At 45.4% G+C, this 15,492-nt stretch overlaps 1 protein-coding gene across 1 annotated transcript; it reads right to left on the bottom strand.

Annotated features, from left to right (window-relative positions):
• Positions 1–11,558: 11,558 nt before the first annotated feature.
• LOC139541766 (uncharacterized) lies at positions 11,559–13,253 on the bottom strand. Its single transcript, XM_071346722.1, has 2 exons — positions 13,027–13,253; positions 11,559–12,821 (listed from the first exon to the last, which is right to left on the bottom strand). The coding sequence occupies exon 2, from the start codon at positions 12,457–12,459 to the stop codon at positions 11,710–11,712; it is 750 nt and encodes a 249-aa protein (XP_071202823.1). The 5' UTR covers positions 12,460–12,821; positions 13,027–13,253; the 3' UTR covers positions 11,559–11,709.
• Between the last annotated feature and the right edge of the window lie 2,239 nt (positions 13,254–15,492).

The following is a 15,492-nucleotide window of genomic DNA, read 5'->3' as shown; positions in this document are numbered from 1 at the left end:
ATAGATTATAAACAGAGAGTAGCAGCAGCGTAAAAGAGGGGTCTGGGTAGCCTTTTGATTAACTGTTCAGGAGTCTTATGGCTTGGGGGTTAAGAAGCCATTTGGACCTAGACTTGGATCTCCGGTACCGGTTGCCGTGCAGTAGCAGAGAGAACAGTCTATGACTAGGGGGGATGGAGTCTTTGATAATTTTTAGGGCCTTCCTCTGACACCGCCTGGTATAGAGGTCCTGGATGGCAGGAAGCTTGGCCCCAAAAGTGTTAGTGCTGTTTTTCTGTTTGACTTTAAATCAGTTAACGGTGTGTCAATTAAAATCTTATATTGAGTCAAATGTAATGTAGGCCAATGTAGCAGAATTAGGTCGGGCTCCTGTTATTTTCCCCAGATGAAATAGCATGCTTATGTCAGACAGTCAAGATACGGTATATAGCCTACAAGCAAGGTGAAAAAACGATGAAGACCAATTGTCTGCCTTACGTGCGTTCTTTCTGTAGACTACCACTGCATCATATTGACATGCGTCATGATTTGCGACAGGTTTGTTTATCTGCTTGGGTTCTGTGGGATACTTAACAGAGGGATGTATTTTCTGAAAGCCAAATCATGGCAAAGCTGCTCTGTTTGAATAGGCGGTGAGAATTCAGTGCATAATTGTCTTGCTTATCAGAAATATGCCATGAAGAAGACCATGGGAATAGAGGGGCGGTTCTTACCATATAAAGGGTGTAGAATGTTTAAATAGTATATTTTCAAGGTTCTCAAGGCTCCAATATCGATATAACACCGTTTTTTATAAGCATTTACATACATACACTTGTTTTCTGCCATGAAGCTCTATACACCACTAGGAAACGTTATATTTTAACAAGCCATGTCTGGTCATGGAATCCCCCCCAAAATGTTGTTTTGTTTTTTGTAGCTCAGACTTGTGGCTTGGCACAAAATATATTTGGGATGAATCAAACATATTTGTGCAATCTCATACCCCTGCTGGCTATGGGGTGCTTTGTAGCGCCCCCCAAAGGTGCAATTTATCCAAACTTTAATGATTTGTAAGTCAAGAACAGATGAACATATCTGAACATTATTTGACATGAAGGTTTACTAAGGGACCCTAATTAAATTATGAGGTTCCAACATTTCAAGCTTAAATATTAATGACTGAAAAACACATTTTAAAAAGTGCCCCACTTCAAACATTGAGTTGGTATGTGCTGATACAGCATTATGTAGGTTTTAATAGAGGTACATATGAATTTGCACGCATATTAGAATGATATTGACAAAGATATTAATAAGCATCCTGTCACGTTCCTGACCTGTTTTCTGTTGTTTTGTATGTGTGTGATGGTCAGGGCGTGAGTTTTGGGTGGGCAGTCTATGTTTGCTGTTTCTATGTTGGTTTTGGGTTGCCTGGTATGGCTCTTAATTAGAGGCAGGTGTTTTGCGTTTTCCCCTAATTGAGAGTCATATTAAGGTAGGTTGTTCTCACTGTTTGTTTGTGGGTGATTGTCGCTGTGTCTGTGTATTTTGCACCACACGGTACTGTCTCGTCTCGGTCGTTTATGTGTTCCTCGTTTCATGTAAGTTCATAGTTTAGGTCTGTCTAGTTCGTTTTGTTATTTTGTTAATCATTCAAGTGTATTTCGTTTCGTGTTTTTCCGTCTTGTCAAATAAACATTATGTATTCATCACCCGCTGCGCCTTGGTCTACTCACTCACCGAGGGACGGCCGTTACACATCCGGTTAGGGTTAGAAAAAAAACCTACAAAATGGCGGCATATTTCTAGTTCAGAAGTTATCTGGTTTAGGGAAGAAAATGTGTCATTATTTTTCCATAAATTATTTAATAAAAAACAGATATCGCATAAGAAAAAGTCAACGTGATTCAAATTAAAGACAGACGCAGCTATAATAATTTATGAATACTATCAAAAAATAATAACACAAATGTGACAGGATCACGATACCCTTCGTACAAAGGAAGTATAAACGTCACCTGACGTCACCGAGCCGGAAGAACAAAGCAGTGACCCAAACCATAAATACAACCCAGGCTGCGGTCCAAACACTTAAAAGACACACCCTATCCCCTCAGCCCTCAAATTAAGTGGACACTTCTGATGACGTATCATAACGTCTGACGAGTATACACTTGTAGGGCTGGGGGCGAGGGAGGAAGGAATGATTTTTAAATGGACCACCCTTGGCCGGAAATTCGTCACTCGTTCATCCCGTGATGATTGTGGCTGCGGTCTAAACACTTAAAAGACACACCCTCGTCCACTTACCTTATGCCCTTGGGGGAATCCCTGCCTCCATCTTGGAGGGTGGTCCAAATGATTGGCCAAGCAAGGGAAGTTTGCAACATAAGCCCCTCAGCCCTCGTTTTCAGTCGGCTTTGCTAGTGCACAATTATGTTCACTGAAACTCCCCATAATTCAATTTGCGACGATTGTACATCCGCCAAGAAAAGTCTGCAAAAAATTTAAAACAACATCAATGGAGAAGTCAACATACAGGTGTAAGTAAAAATGAATGGGGGACACACCCCCAAAATATTTTGAAGTGTCTGTCCAATATCTAGGAGATATAAGAAAGCTCAAGAAATATATATTTTTTGGACACATTTAATCCCTTATTTTTGTTGGCACAAAATTGCCTCCATACTTCCATTTTATATGTAAAAAATTTTTTTTTACCCCTTTTTCTCCTCAATTGGTAGTTACTGTCCTGTCCCATCACTGCAACTCCCATATGGACTCAGGAGAGACGAAGGTCGAGAGCTGTGCATCTTCTGAAACACAACCGAGCCAAGCCGCACTGTTTCTTGACACAACGGCCACTTAAAATCAAATCAAATTTATTTATATATCCCTTCTTACATCAGCTGATATCTCAAAGTGCTGTACAGATACCCAGCCTAAAACCCCAAACAGCAAGCAATGCAGGTGTAGAAGCACGGTGGCTAGGAAAAACTCCCTAGAAAGGCCAGAACCTAGGAAGAAACCTAGAGAGGAACCAGGCTATGAGGGGTGGCCAGTCCTCTTCTGGCTGTGCCAGGGTGGAGATTATAACAGAACATGGCCAAGATGTTCAACTGTTCATAAATTACCAGCATGGTCAAATAATAATAATCACAGTAGTTGCCAAGGGTGCAGCAAGTCAGCACCTCAGGAGTAAATGTCATTTGGCTTTTCATAGCCCATCATTAAGAGTATCTCTACCGCTCCTGCCGTCTCTAGAGAGTTGAAAACAGCAGGTCTGAGACAGGTAGCACGTCCGGTGAACAGGTCGGGTTTCCATAGCCGCAGGCAGAACAGTTGAAACTGGAGCAGCAGCACGGCCAGGTGGACTGGGGACAACAAGGAGTCATCATGCCAGGTAGTCCTGACGCATGGTCCTAGGGCTCAGGTCCTCCGAGAGAGAGAAAGAAAGAGAGGAAGGGAGAATTAGAGAGAGCATACTTCAATTCACACAGTACACCGGATAAGACAGGAGAAGTACTCCAGATATAACAAACTGACCCTAGCCCCCCGACACATAAACTACTGCAGCATAAATACTGGAGGCTGAGACAGGAGGGGTCAGGAGACACTGTGGCCCCATCCGATGATACCCCCGGACAGGGCCAAACAGGAAGGATATAACCCCACCCACTTTGCCAAAGCACAGCCCCCACACCACTAGAGGGATACCTTCAACCACCAACTTACCATTGTGACGACCCTCCCACTCTGTCTGCCGTATTCTCTCTTTGTTCTTGTTTCCTTATTAGGATGCCGGTGGGCGGAGTTGGGAGGGTCGTCAGCTACATGGGAAACACCTGGGCCCGGTGTCTCCCAGGATAAATACACCACTTCCCCATTCATGGAAGAGACTCTCTCCATGCAGACACCGTCATAGATTTTGTTGTGGCGTTTTGTGGCTTTTTGGTTGTTTGCTTTAGCACCTTTCAACACACCGCATTATCACATTTATGCAAGCAAAACACTCACTTACATTACTGATTACTGATTACACACACCATTGTTAATTGCATTTAGGTTACCTTAGTTAATAAATATATTTTGTTATTCCTTATCTCCACGTTGTCTCCCTTTTGTTACGGGCTTTGAGCCGGTTCGTGACACCATCCTGAGACAAGGCCGAGTATAGCCCACAAAGATCTCCGCCATGGCACAACCCAAGGGGGTGCGCCAACCCAGACAGGAAGATCACGTCAGTGACTCAACCCACTCAAGTGACGCACCCCTCCTAGGGACGGCATGAAAGAGCACCAGTAAGCCAGTGACTCAGCCCCTGTAATAGGGTTAGAGGCAGAGAATCCCAGTGGAGAGAGGGGAACCGGCCAGGCAGAGACAGCAAAGGCGGTTCGTTGCTCCAGAGCCTTTCCGTTCACCTTCACACTCCTGGGCCAGACTACACTCAATCATATGACCCACTGACGAGATGAGTCTTCAGTAAAGACTTAAAGGTTGAGACCGAGTCTGCGTCTCTCACATGGGTAGGCAGACCATTCCATAAAAATGGAGCTCTATAGGAGAAAGCCCTGCCTCCAGCTGTTTGCTTAGAAATTCTAGGGACAATTAGGAGGCCTAGCGTACGTGTAGGTATGTACGGCAGGACCAAATCGGAAAGATAGGTAGGAGCAAGCCCGTGTAATGCTTTGTAGGTTAGCAGTAAAACCTTGAAATCAGCCCTTGCCTTAACAGGAAGCCAGTGTAGGGAGGCTAGCACTGGAGTAATATGATCAAATTTTGGGGTTCTAGTCAGGATTCTAGCAGCCGTATTTAGCACTAACTGAAGTTTATTTAGTGCTTTATCCAGGTAGCCGGAAAGTAGAGCATTGCAGTAGTCTAACCTAGAAGTAACAAAAGCATGGATACATTTTTCTGCATCATTTTTGGACAGAAAGTTTCTGATTTTTGCAATGTTACGTAGATGGAAAATAGCTGTCCTTGAAACAGTCTTGATATGTTCGTCAAAAGAGAGATCAGGGTCCAGAGTAACTGTCACGTTCCTGACCTATTTATGTTAGTTTGTTGTATGTGTTAGTTGGTCAGGACGTGAGTTTGGGTGGGCATTCTATGTTGTCTGTTTCTATGTTGGTTTAAGGGTTGCCTGGTATGGCTCTCAATTAGAGGCAGGTGTTTGGCGTTCCTCTAATTGAGAGTCATATTTAGGTAGGTTGTTTCACAGTGTTCGTTGTGGGTGGTTGTCTCCTGTGTCAGTGTCTGTATGTTACGCCACACGGGACTGTTCCGGTTTTTGTTAGTTCGTTCGTTTTATGTAGTCTGTTTTCCTGGTTCATGCGTTCTTCACGTTGTATGTAAGTTCGTGTCCAGGTCTGTCTACATTCGTTTATTTGTTTTGTAATTATTCAAGTGTTTGTCGTGTTTTTCCGTTTTGTCTATTAAATCAATATGTATTCACAACCCGCTGCATTTTGGTCAAATCCCTGCTACTCCTCTTCGGATGAGGAGAAGGAGGAAGCCCGTTACAGTAACGCCGAGGTCCTTATTTTGAAGTGTCTGTCCAATATCTAGGAGATATAAGAAAGCTCAAGAAATATATATTTTTTGGACACATTTAATCCCTTATTTTTGTTGGCACAAAATTGCCTCCATACTTCCATTTTATATATATTTTTGTTAAAAAAATATTTTTTACCCCTTTTTCTCCTCAATTGGTAGTTACTGTCCTGTCCCATCACTGCAACTCCCATATGGACTCAGGAGAGATGAAGGTCGAGAGCTGTGCATCTTCTGAAACACAACCGAGCCAAGCCGCACTGTTTCTTGACACAACGGCCACTTAAAATCAAATCAAATCAAATGTATTTATATATCCCTTCTTACATCAGCTGATATCTCAAAGTGCTGTACAGATACCCAGCCTAAAACCCCAAACAGCAAGCAATGCAGGTGTAGAAGCACGGTAGCTAGGAAAAACTCCCTAGAAAGGCCAGAACCTAGGAAGAAACCTAGAGAGGAACCAGGCTATGAGGGGTGGCCAGTCCTCTTCTGGCTGTGCCGGGTGGAGATTATAACAGAACATGGCCAAGATGTTCAACTGTTCATAAATTACCAGCATGGTCAAATAATAATAATCACAGTAGTTGCCAAGGGTGCAGCAAGTCAGCACCTCAGGAGTAAATGTCATTTGGCTTTTCATAGCCCATCATTAAGAGTATCTCTACAGTTTTATTTGAGACGACTTTACAACCATCAAGATTAATTGTCAGATTCAACAGAAGATCTCTTTGTTTCTTGGGACCTAGAACAAGCATCTCTGTTTTGTCCGAGTTTAAAAGTAGAAAGTTTGCAGCCATCCACTTCCTTATGTCTGAAACACAGGCTTCTAGCGAGGTCAATTTTGGGGCTTCACCATGTTTCATTGAAATGTACAGCTGTGTGTCATCCGCATAGCAGTGAAAGTTAACATTGTGTTTTCGAATGACATCCCCAAGAGGTAAAATATATAGTGAAAACAATAGTGGTCGCAAAACGGAACCTTGAGGAACACCGAAATGTACAGTTGATTTGTCAGAGGACAAACCATTCACAGAGACAAACTGATATCTTTCCGACAGATAAGCTCTAAACCAGGCCAGAACTTGTCCGTGTAGACCAATTAGGGTTTCCAATCTCTCCAAAAGAATGTGGTGATCGATGGTATCAAAGGCAGCACTAAGGTCTAGGAGCACGAGGACAGATGCAGAGCCTCGGTCTGACGCCATTATAAGGTAATTTACCACCTTCACAAGTGCAGTCTCAGTGCTATGATGGGGTCTAAAACCAGACTGAAGCATTTCGTATACATTGTTTTTCTTCAGGAAGGCAGTGAGTTGCTGTGCAACAGCTTTTTCAAAAGAAATTGAGAGGAATGGAAGATTCGATATCGGCCGATAGTTTTTTTATATTTTCTGGGTCAAGGTTTGGCTTTTTCAAGAGAGGCTTTATTACTGCCACTTTTAGTGAGTTTGGTACACATCCGGTGGATAGAGAGCCGTTTATTATGTTCAACATAGGAGGGCCAAGCACAGGAAGCAGCTCTCTCAGTAGTTTAGTTGGAATAGGGTCCAGTATGCAGCTTGAAGGTTTAGAGGCCATGGTTATTTTCATCATTGTGTCAAGAGATATAGTACTAAAACACTTAAGTGTCTCTCTTGATCCTAGGTCCTGGCAGAGTTGTGCAGACTCAGGACAGCTGAGCTTTGGAGGAATACGCAGATTAAAGAGGAGGCTCCCGGGTGGCGCAGTGGTCTAGGGCACTGCATCGCAGTGCTAGCTGCGCCACCAGAGTCTCTGGGTTTGCGCCCAGGCTGGGCTGGGTTCGCGCCCAGGCTCTGTCGCAGCCGGCCGCAACCGGGAGATCCGTGGGGCGACGCACAATTGGCATAGCGTCGTCCGGGTTAGGGAGGGTTTGGCCGGTAGGGATATCCTTGTCTCAGTATGTAAAAAAATAAATGTTTTTAATAAAAATGTATGCACTCTACTGTAAATCGCTCTGGATAAGAGCGTCTGCTCTTGGCCGGTAGGGATATCCTTGTCTCAGTATGTAAAAATGTACTAAAATGTATGCACTCTACTGTAAGTCGCTCTGGATAAGAGCGTCTGCTAAATGACTAAAATGTAAATGTAAATGTGAGACCGTAATTTGCTTTCTAATGATCATGATCTTTTCCTCATAGAAGTTCATGAATTTATTACTGCTGAAGTGAAAGCCATCCTCACTTGGGGAATGCTGCTTTTTAGTTAGCTTTGCGACAGTATCAAAAATAAATTTAGGATTGTTCTTATTTACCTCAATTAAGTTGGAAAAATATGATGATCGAGCAGCAGTGAGTACTGCACGGTACTGTCTTTCCAAGCTAGTCGGAAGACTTCCAATTTGGTGTGGCGCCATTTCCGTTCCAATTTTCTGGAAGCTTGCTTCAGAGCTCGGGTATTTTCTGTATACCAGGGAGCTAGTTTCTTATGACAAATGTTTTTCGTTTTTAGGGGTGCAACTGCATCTAGGGTATTGTGCAAGGTTAAATTGAGTTCCTCAGTTAGGTGGTTAACTGATTTTTGTCCTCTGACGTCCTTGGGTAGGCAGAGGGAGTCTGGAAGGGCATAGACATAGACAAATAACAATCACACATTACATACCTTGCCCACATACCATTTATATTGAAAGTAATATTCATTACTATAATGTAACTATAACATACACAATTATAAACTCGGCAAAAAAAGGAATGTCCCTTTTTCAGGACCCTGTCTTGCAAAGATAATTCGTAAAAATCCAAATAACTTCACAGATCTTCATTGTAAAGGGTTTAAGCACTGTTTCCCATGCTTGTGCAATGAACCATAAACAATTGATGAACATGCACCTGTGGAACGGTCGTTAAGACACTAACAGCTTACAGACGGTAGGCAATTAAGGTCACAGTTATGAAAACTTAGCACACTAAAGAGGCCTTTCTTCTGACTCTGAAAAACACCAAAAGAAAGATGCCCAGGGTCTCTGCTCATCTGCGTGAACGTGCCTTAGGCATGCTGCAAGGAGGCATGAGGACTGCAGATGTGGCCATGTCAATAAATTGCAATGTCCGTACTGTGAGACGCCTAAGACAGCGCTACAGGGAGACAGGACGGACAGCTGATCGTCCTTGCAGTGGCAGACCACGTGTAACAACACCTGCACAGGATCGGTACTTCCGAACATCACACCTGCGGGACAGGTACAGGATGGAAACAACAACTGTCCGAGTTACACCAGGAACACACAACCCCTCTAACAGTGCTCAGACTGTCCGCAATAGACTGAGAGAGGCTGGACTGAGGGCTTGTAGGCCTGTTGTAGTAAGGCAGGTCCTCACCAGACATCACCGGCAACAACGTCGCCTATGGGCACAAACACACCGTCGCTGGACCAGACAGGACTGGCAAAAAGTGCTCTTCACTGACGAGTCGCGGTTTTGTCTCACCAGGGGTGATGGTCAGATTCGCGTTTATCGTCGAAGGAATGAGCGTTACACCGAGGCCTGTACTCTGGAGCGGGATCGATTTGGAGGTGGAGGGTCCATCATGGTCTGGGGTGGTGTGTCACAACATCATCAGACTGAGCTTGTTATCATTGCAGGCAATCTCAACGCCGTGCGTTACAGGGAAGACATTCTCCTCCCTCATGTGGTACCCTTTCCTCAGGCTCATCCTGACATGACCCTCCAGCATGACAATGCCACCAGCCATACTACTCGTTCTGTGTGTGATTTCCTGCAAGACAGGAATGTCAGTGTTCTGCCATGGTCAGTGAAGAGCCCGGATCTCAATCCCACTGAGCACGTCTGGGACCTTTTGGATCGAAGGGTGAGGGCTAGGGCCATTCCTCCCAGAAATATCCGGGAACTTGCAGGTGCCTTGGTGGAAGAGTGGGGTAACATCTCACAGCAAGAACTGGCAAATCTGGTGCAGTCCATGAGGAGGAGATGCACTGCAGTACTTAATGCAGCTGGTGGCCACACCAGATACTGACTGTTACTTTTGATTTTGACCCCCCCCCCCCTTTGTCTGTGGAACTTGTTCAGTTTATTTCTCAGTTGTTGAATCTTGTTATGTTCATACAAATATTTACACATGTTAAGTTTGCTGAAAATAAACGCAGTTGACAGTGAGAGGATGTTTCTTTTTTGCGGAGTTTACTATTACCATGTTATTTATAACCAATTTATTCTGTGCTGCACTGTGAAGTGCTACACACATACAAATATGATTGCTGTAACCTCCGGACAAAACAGGTGCAAAAGTAATTCTGGCCAATAATAATGTAGAAATAATTTCTGCAGCAGATATAGTATGCTCACTTTTCTCTAGTTTCTTGGTTATTGCCTTCACTTTGCATTTATCCGAAGCAGAGTGCACTGTGGCCGCACCAGACCTCTGGGATGTAGGAGGGAAGAGGACAGCACTACAGGAGCCCTGCCTGTAGGGTTCACCCTGGCCCTGGAAAAGGGGCTTGGGTTTAGAAGGGGATGGGGCACCCTATCCACCTTTAGAGGTCGACCACTTCTTATCTTCTGGGGCTCGCTCAATGTCTGAAAGGCAGTTCAGGAGATGGGTGATGTAAAGAATAGTTTGTTAGGACTGCCCTCTTCTCAATGGTTTGACTCCTTGTTCTTATGCTCCTGCTCCACCCAAACTTCCATGTGGATATTGCCTTTGGGGTCCTCTTGAACAATCCTCCTAGAAAACAAAGGTTGTTTCACTGCCCTCTGCTGCTTGGGCTTCCTGCCTTTGTTTCCAGTCAAGGCCTCTTCTGGCTTTCTCACTGGGGCATCTCCTCCTTCTCTTGACACATGGGTCACAAGGCTGCAGTGGCTAACGTCGGATTCATCCCCAGTTTCATTCATGATATTCCCCATGAATGGTGCATAATCAATCTCCCCTTCCTCCTCCTCATCTGAGGATAGGCGTTGTATAATTTTCCTCTGGCTCCTATGACCCACATCCTCTCTTCCTCCTCAACTTTCACCTCTGTGGCAAGTGTGAATTCCCAATCTTAGCCATGGCCATCCTCATATCTCCAATTAATTTTGCACTGATGCCCAACTCCTGGGTTAGGTTTCCCCTTGTGCCAGAGTTTGTGGGGACAGTGGGAGCCATGGCAGTGAGCCCGAGTGATTAATTTGCTCAGACGCTCAAGCATTGCACTTGCTTAGACATGGCAGATGGGACCTTTCAAAAATATAGTTAAAAAAAAAAATACAAATGTAAGCTTTGAGTGTCTGGAAACCAGTGACAGTTTTATAAACTATTTGTATTGGCCAAATAGTCCTTTCAGGATCTGTTGTTTTTCAAAGTGTCCTGAGATAACTGGGGAAAATACACAGATTATACAAAACATTAAGAACACCTGTTCTTTCCATGACATAGACTGACCAGGTGAATCCAGGTGAAAGCTATGATCCCTTATTGATGTCACTAATTAAATACACTTCAATCAGTGTAGATGAAGGGGAAACAACTGTGGGAAGCATTGGAGACAACAAGGGCCAGCATCCCTGTAGAACCCTTTCGACACCTTATAGAGTCCATGCCCCGACCTTTTGAGCCTGTTCTGAAGGCAAAGGGCACAACTCAATATTAGGAAGGTGTTCCTAATGTTTGGTATACTCAGTGTACATTTATAGCCGACCAAAATTAACCTTAGTCTGAAAACTCAAAATAGTCTATAGTGTAGCTGTATAGAAGAGCAAATGTAGCCTAACTGCAAAATAGATCAGTGGAAAACAAATATTCCTTAACTCTTCCATTTCTCCTAATGCCCTTTACAATAGACTGGTAATTAAAATCAATGACCAAATGTATTCTCGCATTAAAACACAATTCTAGCCTATGCAATGTTGAGCATGAGTCGGTGCACTTGCCTTTGAAACATCAACAAGCAATCATAGAACATTGTGACAACACTCTACGTTGAATGTCATTACATACAATCTGTCATTGGAATGGGAATGTTAGAACACTCAAATAAACAGAGAAAAGTATGGAACGTTTTACATTTACATTTACATTTAAGTCATTTAGCAGACGCTCTTATCCAGAGCGACTTACAAATTGGTGCATTCACCTTATGATATCCAGTGGAACAACCACTTTACAATAGTGCATCTAACTCTTTTAAGGGGGGGGGGGGGTTAGAAGGATTACTTTATCCTATCCTAGGTATTCCTTAAAAAGGTGGGGTTTCAGGTGTCTCCGGAAGGTGGTGATTGACTCCGCTGACCTGGCGTCGTGAGGGAGTTTGTTCCACCATTGGGGTGCCAGAGCAGCGAACAGTTTTGACTGGGCTGAGCGGGAACTGTACTTCCTCAGAGGTAGGGAGGCGAGCAGGCCAGAGGTGGATGAACGCAGTGCCCTTGTTTGGGTGTAGGGCCTGATCAGAGCCTGAAGGTATGGAGGTGCCGTTCCCCCCACAGCTCCGTAGGCAAGCACCATGGTCTTGTAGCGGATGCGAGCTTCAACTGGAAGCCAGTGGAGAGAGCGGAGGAGCGGGGTGACGTGAGAGAACTTGGGAAAGTTGAACACCAGACGGGCTGCGGCGTTCTGGATGAGTTGTAGGGGTTTAATGGCACAGGCAGGGAGCCCAGCCAACAGCGAGTTGCAGTAATCCAGACGGGAGATGACAAGTGCCTGGATTAGGACCTGCGCCGCTTCCTGCGTGAGGCAGGGTCGTACTCTGCGAATGTTGTAGAGCATGAACCTACAGGAACGGGTCACCGCCTTGATGTTAGTTGAGAACGACAGGGTGTTGTTCAGGATCACGCCAAGATTCTTAGCACTCTGGGAGGAGGACACAATGGACTTGTCAACCGTGATGGCGAGATCATGGAACGGGCAGTCCTTCCCCGGGAGGCAGAGCAGCTCCGTCTTGCCGAGGTTCAGCTTGAGATGGTGATCCGTCATCCACACTGATATGTCTGCCAGACATGCAGAGATGCGATTCACCACCTGGTTATCAGAGGGGGGAAAGGAGAAGATTAATTGTGTGTCGTCTGCATAGCAATGATAGGAGAGACCATGTGAGGATATGACAGAGCCAAGTGACTTGGTGTATAGCGAGAATAGGAGAGGGCCTAGAACAGAGCCCTGGGGGACACCAGTGGTGAGAGCACGTGGTGCGGAGACAGATTCTCGCCACGCCACCTGGTAGGAGCGACCTGTCAGGTAGGACGCAATCCAAGCGTGGGCTGCGCCGGAGATGCCCAGCTCGGAGAGGGTGGAGAGGAGGATCTGATGGTTCACAGTATCAAAGGCAGCCGATAGGTCTAGAAGGATGAGAGCAGAGGAGAGAGAGTTAGCTTTAGCAGTGCGTAGCGCCTCCGTGACACAGAGAAGAGCAGTCTCAGTTGAATGACTAGTCTTGAAACCTGACTGATTTGGATCAAGAAGGTCATTCTGAGAGAGATAGCAGGAGAGCTGGCCAAGGACGGCACGTTCAAGAGTTTTGGAGAGAAAAGAAAGAAGGGATACTGGTCTGTAGTTGTTGACATCGGAGGGATCGAGTGTAGGTTTTTTCAGAAGGGGTGCAACTCTCGCTCTCTTGAAGACGGAAGGGACGTAGCCAGCGGTCAAGGATGAGTTGATGAGCGAGGTGAGGTAAGGGAGAAGGTCTCCGGAAATGGTCTGGAGAAGAGAGGAGGGGATAGGGTCAAGCAGGCAGGTTGTTGGGCGGCCGGCCGTCACAAGACGCGAGATTTCATCTGGAGAGAGAGGGGAGAAAGAGGTCAAAGCACAGGGTAGGGCAGTGTGAGCAGAACCAGCGGTGTCGTTTGACTTAGCAAACGAGGATCGGATGTCGTCGACCTTCTTTTCAAAATGGTTGACGAAGTCATCCGCAGAGAGGGAGGAGAGGGGAGGAGGGGGAGGAGGATTCAGGAGGAAGGAGAAGGTGGCAAAGAGCTTCCTAGGGTTAGAGGCAGATGCTTGGAATTTAGAGTGGTAGAAATTGGCTTTAGCAGCAGAGACAGAAGAGGAGAATGTAGAGAGGAGGGAGTGAAAGGATGCCAGGTCCGCAGGGAGGCGAGTTTTCCTCCATTTCCGCTCAGCTGCCCGGAGCCCTGTTCTGTGAGCTCGCAATGAGTCGTCGAGCTACGGAGCAGGAGGGGAGGACCGAGCCGGCCTGGAGGATAGGGGACATAGAGAGTCAAAGGATGCAGAAAGGGAGGAGAGGAAGGTTGAGGAGGCAGAATCAGGAGATAGGTTGGAGAAGGTTTGAGCAGAGGGAAGAGATGATAGGATGGAAGAGGAGAGAGTAGCGGGGGAGAGAGAGCGAAGGTTGGGACGGCGCGATACCATCCGAGTAGGGGCAGTGTGGGAAGTGTTGGATGAGAGCGAGAGGGAAAAAATTGTTTTCACCCAACAACAATGCATCAGTTAACCACATGGTGTCGCTCAAGCTTAGTGTATATAAAAAGAGCAGTCCACATGAACCTGAACGATGAACCTGTCTCAAAATTAAGTCAATCGACATGACAAAAATGCGTGCCACTGCCATAATAATACACTACATTACCAAAAGTATGTGGACACCTGCTCATCCAACATATCATTTCAAAATCATGAGCATTATAAGGGAGTTGGTCCCTCTTTGCTGCTATAACAGCCTCAACTCTTCTGAGAAGGCTTTCCACTAGATGTTGGAGCATTGCTGTGTGGACTTGCTTCCATTCAGCCACAAGAGCATTAGTGAGGTCGGGCACTGATGTTGGGCAATTAGGCCTGGCTCGCAGTCGACGTTCCAATTCATCCCAAAGGTGTTTGATAGGGTTGAGGTCAGGGCTCTGTGCAGGCCAGTCAAGTTCTGCAACACGATCTCAACAAAATATTTCTGTATGGACCTTGCTTTGGGCATGGGGGCATTGTCATGCTGAAACAGGAAAGGGCCTTCCCCAAACTGTTGCCACAAAGTTGGAGGCAAAGAATCGTCAAGAATGTAATTTTATGCTGTAGTGTTAAGATTTCCCTTCACTGGAACTAAGGGGCCTAGCCCGAACCATGAAAAACAGCCCCAGACCATTATTCCTCAACCAAACCTTACAGTTGGCACTATCCATTGGGGCAGGTAGCATTCTTCTGGCATCCGCCAAACCCAGATTCATCAGTCGGATATGGTGAAATGTGATTCATCACTCCAGAGAACGGGTTTCCACTGCTCCAGAGTCTAATGGCGGCGAGCTTTACACCACTCCAGCCGACACTTGGCATTGCGCATGGTGATCTTAGGCTTGCTCGGTCATGGAAACCCATTTCATGAAGCTCCTGGGCGAACTGTTCTTGTGCTGATGTTGTTTCCAGAGGCAGTTTAGAACTCGGTAATGAGTGTTGCAACCGAGGACAGAGGATTTTTATGCGCTACGCGCTTCAGCACTCGGGAGTCCCATTCTGTGAGCTTGTGTGGCCTACGTCTTCGTAGCTGAGCAGTTGTTGCTCCTAGATGTTTCCACTTCACAATAACAGCACTTACAGTTAACCGGGGCAGCTCTAGCAGGGCAGAAATTTGACAAACTGACTTGTTGGAAAGGTGGCATCCTATGACGGTGCCACGTTGAAAGTCACTGAGTTCTTCAGTAAGGCCATTCTACTGAAAATGTTTGTGTATGGAGATTGCATGGCTTTGTGCTCGAAATTATACACCTGTCAGCAACGGGTGTGGTTGAAATAGCCGAATCGACTAATTTGAAGGGGTGTCCACATACATTTGTATATATGGTGTATAATAACCTGCACATGCTAAACATTTCGGATGGAATCAGCCATGATTTGGATGCAATGTAATTTCTCAAATTTACTGCAGCATATTTCCATAAAAAAAGATGGAAGCCTAGGCTAGGCATACTGTATGTTATTTGAATGTGGACAGATTAAAATGTTATCAAGAGTAATTTAATATCACTAAACTAATATAAATGTGTTATTGAAATGTCATAAATATCCTTT

The sequence above is a fragment of the Salvelinus alpinus genome, chromosome 16 (genome assembly GCF_045679555.1).
Source record: "Salvelinus alpinus chromosome 16, SLU_Salpinus.1, whole genome shotgun sequence".
NCBI lineage: Eukaryota > Metazoa > Chordata > Actinopteri > Salmoniformes > Salmonidae > Salvelinus > Salvelinus alpinus.
The sequence above is the reverse complement of the archived record's forward strand: the minus strand, read 5'-3'. Positions and strand labels throughout refer to the sequence as shown.